General features: G+C 37.9%; 1 protein-coding gene across 1 annotated transcript; it reads left to right on the top strand.

Moving 5' to 3' along the window:
* The first annotated feature begins 1,271 nt into the window (after window positions 1–1,271).
* LOC136419088 (uncharacterized) lies at window positions 1,272–2,336 on the top strand. The gene is made up of 2 exons (XM_066405264.1): window positions 1,272–2,208; window positions 2,257–2,336. The coding sequence occupies exons 1-2, from the start codon at window positions 1,272–1,274 to the stop codon at window positions 2,334–2,336; spliced, it is 1,017 nt and encodes a 338-aa protein (XP_066261361.1).
* Window positions 2,337–3,524: the final 1,188 nt, after the last annotated feature.

The raw sequence follows: 3,524 nt of genomic DNA, 5'->3' as shown, positions 1-3,524 counted from the left end.
AACTTCTTCTCATTCTTCGGATGCCCTGAGACAGTCACTTGTGATAATGGCAAAGAATTTAACAACGAACTATTGAAGGAATTGTTGAAAACCCAAAAAATTAACATTCACTTCACGACCCCTAGACACCACGAATCTAACGCACCAGTGGAACGCTTCCACTCTACATTGATTGAACACCTCAGAATCCTAAAACAAAAGGACGACACAAAACCGATTACTGAACTAATTCCATATGCCATAATCGCATACAACAGCACTAAAAGTAGCGTAACAAATTTCACACCCCACGAACTCATCCTGGGACACACAAATACAAGAGACCCTTTTGACCTCATATCAACAACGTTTTACTCAGACTACGTCTCCTCTCATAAAGCCAAAGTCGATGCATTATGCGAAGATGTCGTGAAGAAAATGGAAAGTAATAAGGAGAAAGTTATTGCCAAAAGGAATCACAAAGGAAACGAATCCCCCGATTTTAAGGTCAACCAAAAGGTCTACCGAAATTTAAACTCTCGAAACAAAAAGAACCCAAGATTCAGCGGACCGTTTATAATCATAGAAAAATTAGAACATAATAAGGTAAAAATCCAAAGCACGCGAAGCCCCTACAAAATTGAAATAGCACATATCAAGGAACTAAAGAAACCCCTCTTTACAGATGGCCCCTCGCGCATGGAAAATCCCAGTACATCAACTTAAAATCCAACCCCGGTGTACTACCCTACAAGTTAGGCAAAGCCCAGAAGACTATTGACCACTGGCACTTTATCCAAACGTACGACATGACCGAACTATTACAGGAATTCGCAAAAATTAATACCCAATTCGACTTACTCGTCAAAACCCTAAATAACTTCACTGACTATAAACTCGAATACCACAATTCCCTTGTTGTGACTACTAGCTTAAAACACAAAATCATCCGTCAGATAAATCAAATCTTCCCGAACAAATTAAGAACGAAACGAGCTCTTATAAACGCCTTAGGATCAATCATAAAAACAATAACGGGGAACCTAGACCAAGATGACGCAAAACGTATCGACCAAAACATGGAAATCCTTAAACAAAACCAAAACGATTTAAAATCCGCCATTGACAAGCAAATGACTCTTTTTTCTAAATCAATAATCAATTTCAGAGAAACAATAAGAAATGTATCCCATAACCAAATTATATTGGAGTCACGTATTAGACAAATAATAGATGTCGTCAATCAAATCGAGGTCAAGGAAACAAACCTTTTTGAGTTCTATCGTATCCAAATGATTATCACCCAAATTACCGTCTTTTACCAGAATATTTACGATATACTTTCAAATATCGAAGAGGCAATTACCTTTGCTAAATTAAACACCTTCCATAACACCATAATCGACCCAAGTGAATTCCTAACAGAACTACAGTCAATGAAAGAGCAAATTCCCCTAGGAAAACTACCATTCGAGCCCAACATTGAAAATCTATTAACTATCGAAAACACTTTGGAAATAAAAAGTTTCGCCAAAGATAACTCGATCACGTTCATCATCGAAATTCCATTAGTAGAAAAAGTTAGTTATGATTTATTCCGATTACTTCCCTTGCCCGTAAGACATGGCGAAGTATACAAAGTCATAATACCCCGATCCGAATATCTACTGATAAACGACCAAACATTCGGATACGCGAACGAACCCTGTCGGTACGTATCCCCTAATGAATATCTATGCCCTCAAATACATATAGATAACTTCCACGATTTTTCCCCATGCGAAGTACAACTCCTGCGTTACGAACACAACGCCACACGATGTAAATCAATAACTGTTACCCTGGGGGAAACACAAATACAAAACATAGACGATAATAAGTGGATCCTGGTGACCACCAAAAGTATTGTCGGATTAGAAACATGTAAATCTTCACAAAGTAACATTCTGTTGGATGGAACTTACGCAATAGATTTAGAGTATCGTTGTAATCTTAAAATAAGGAACATAGTTTTAAGAGGCAATAGGAAAACCAACCGGCAATTTCAAATTTTCCCTTTGTTAGACATAAATATTAATCATACATATCAAAAGCCATACCAAAAAATAGAACTGCCTAACTTAAACAAAATAGATTTAAATAACATCGCCGAATTACAGAATGAGGTTGATTTGCAGAAGAAGGAAAATTCAATGTTACTAAATACTAACCTTCACTACGACAGAACCAGTATTTGGACTGTCCTATTGTATGGTATCATAATATTGTTCTTATTAGGTTTATTAGCAAAGTATCTATGGCCTATTGTTTTAAAATACAAAAAGACCGAGAGTCCAGAAAATGACATAGTAATTTAGGTCATAGAAACTTCGGGTTTTATGCCCATCTAAGGGTGGAGGAGTTACATCCCCGTAACACCAAGCGTCGCTGTTATGACGTCACCCGTACGATTAGTATAAATAAGAAGTAGCATTAAGCGCAGTAGCCTTTTTAGTGAGTCTTTGCTTGTATCGCGAACGTTGTGTTTACTATCGGTCCTGTTTGAAATAAATTAATTTCAAAGTAAAGTGTTTTTTTTTGAGTCTTAAAACGGATCAAAACATAACTCGTGCCAAAATGACTAAAACAGGCAGAAACGAGCGAAATCGGTCAGAAACGATCGTTTCATCAAGGAATTTGCTCAAATCGACCGATTTGGCTTATTTCGGCCAAATCTGTCTATTTTGGATGGAAACAGAACCAAATGGATGAAAACGTGCCAAAATGACTAAAACAGGCAGAAACGAGCGAAATCGGTCAGAAACGATCGTTTCATCAAGGAATTTGCTCAAATCGGCCACATTTGTCTATTTTGGATGGAAACAGAACCAAATGGATGAAAACGTGCCAAAATGACTAAAACAGGCAGAAACGAGCGAAATCGGTCAGAAACGATCGTTTCATCAAGGAATTTGCTCAAATCGACCGATTTGGCTTATTTCGGCCAAATCTGTCTACTTTGGATGGAAACGGTACCAAATGGATGAAAACGTGCCAAAATGACTAAAACAGGCAGAAACGAGCGAAATCGGTCAGAAACGATTGTTTCATCAAGGAATTTGCTCAAATCGGCCACATTTGTCTATTTTGGATGGAAACAGTACCAAATGGATGAAAACGTGCCAAAATGACTAAAACAGGCAGAAACGAGCGAAATCGGTCAGAAACGATTGTTTCATCAAGGAATTTGCTCAAATCGACCGATTTGGCTTATTTCGGCCAAATCTGTCTATTTTGGATGGAAACAGAACCAAATGGATGAAAACGTGCCAAAATGACTAAAACAGGCAGAAACGAGCGAAATCGGTCAGAAACGATCGTTTCATCAAGGAATTTGCTCAAATCGGCCACATTTGTCTATTTTGGATGGAAACAGTACCAAATGGATGAAAACGTGCCAAAATGACTAAAACAGGCAGAAACGAGCGAAATCGGTCAGAAACGATTGCTTCATCAAGGAATTTGCTCAAATCGGCCACAATTGTCTATTTTGGATGGAAACAGTA

Source organism: Euwallacea similis, unplaced genomic scaffold (assembly GCF_039881205.1).
Source record: "Euwallacea similis isolate ESF13 unplaced genomic scaffold, ESF131.1 scaffold_74, whole genome shotgun sequence".
Classification (NCBI taxonomy): Eukaryota; Metazoa; Arthropoda; class Insecta; order Coleoptera; family Curculionidae; genus Euwallacea; species Euwallacea similis.
The sequence above is the reverse complement of the archived record's forward strand: the minus strand, read 5'-3'. Positions and strand labels throughout refer to the sequence as shown.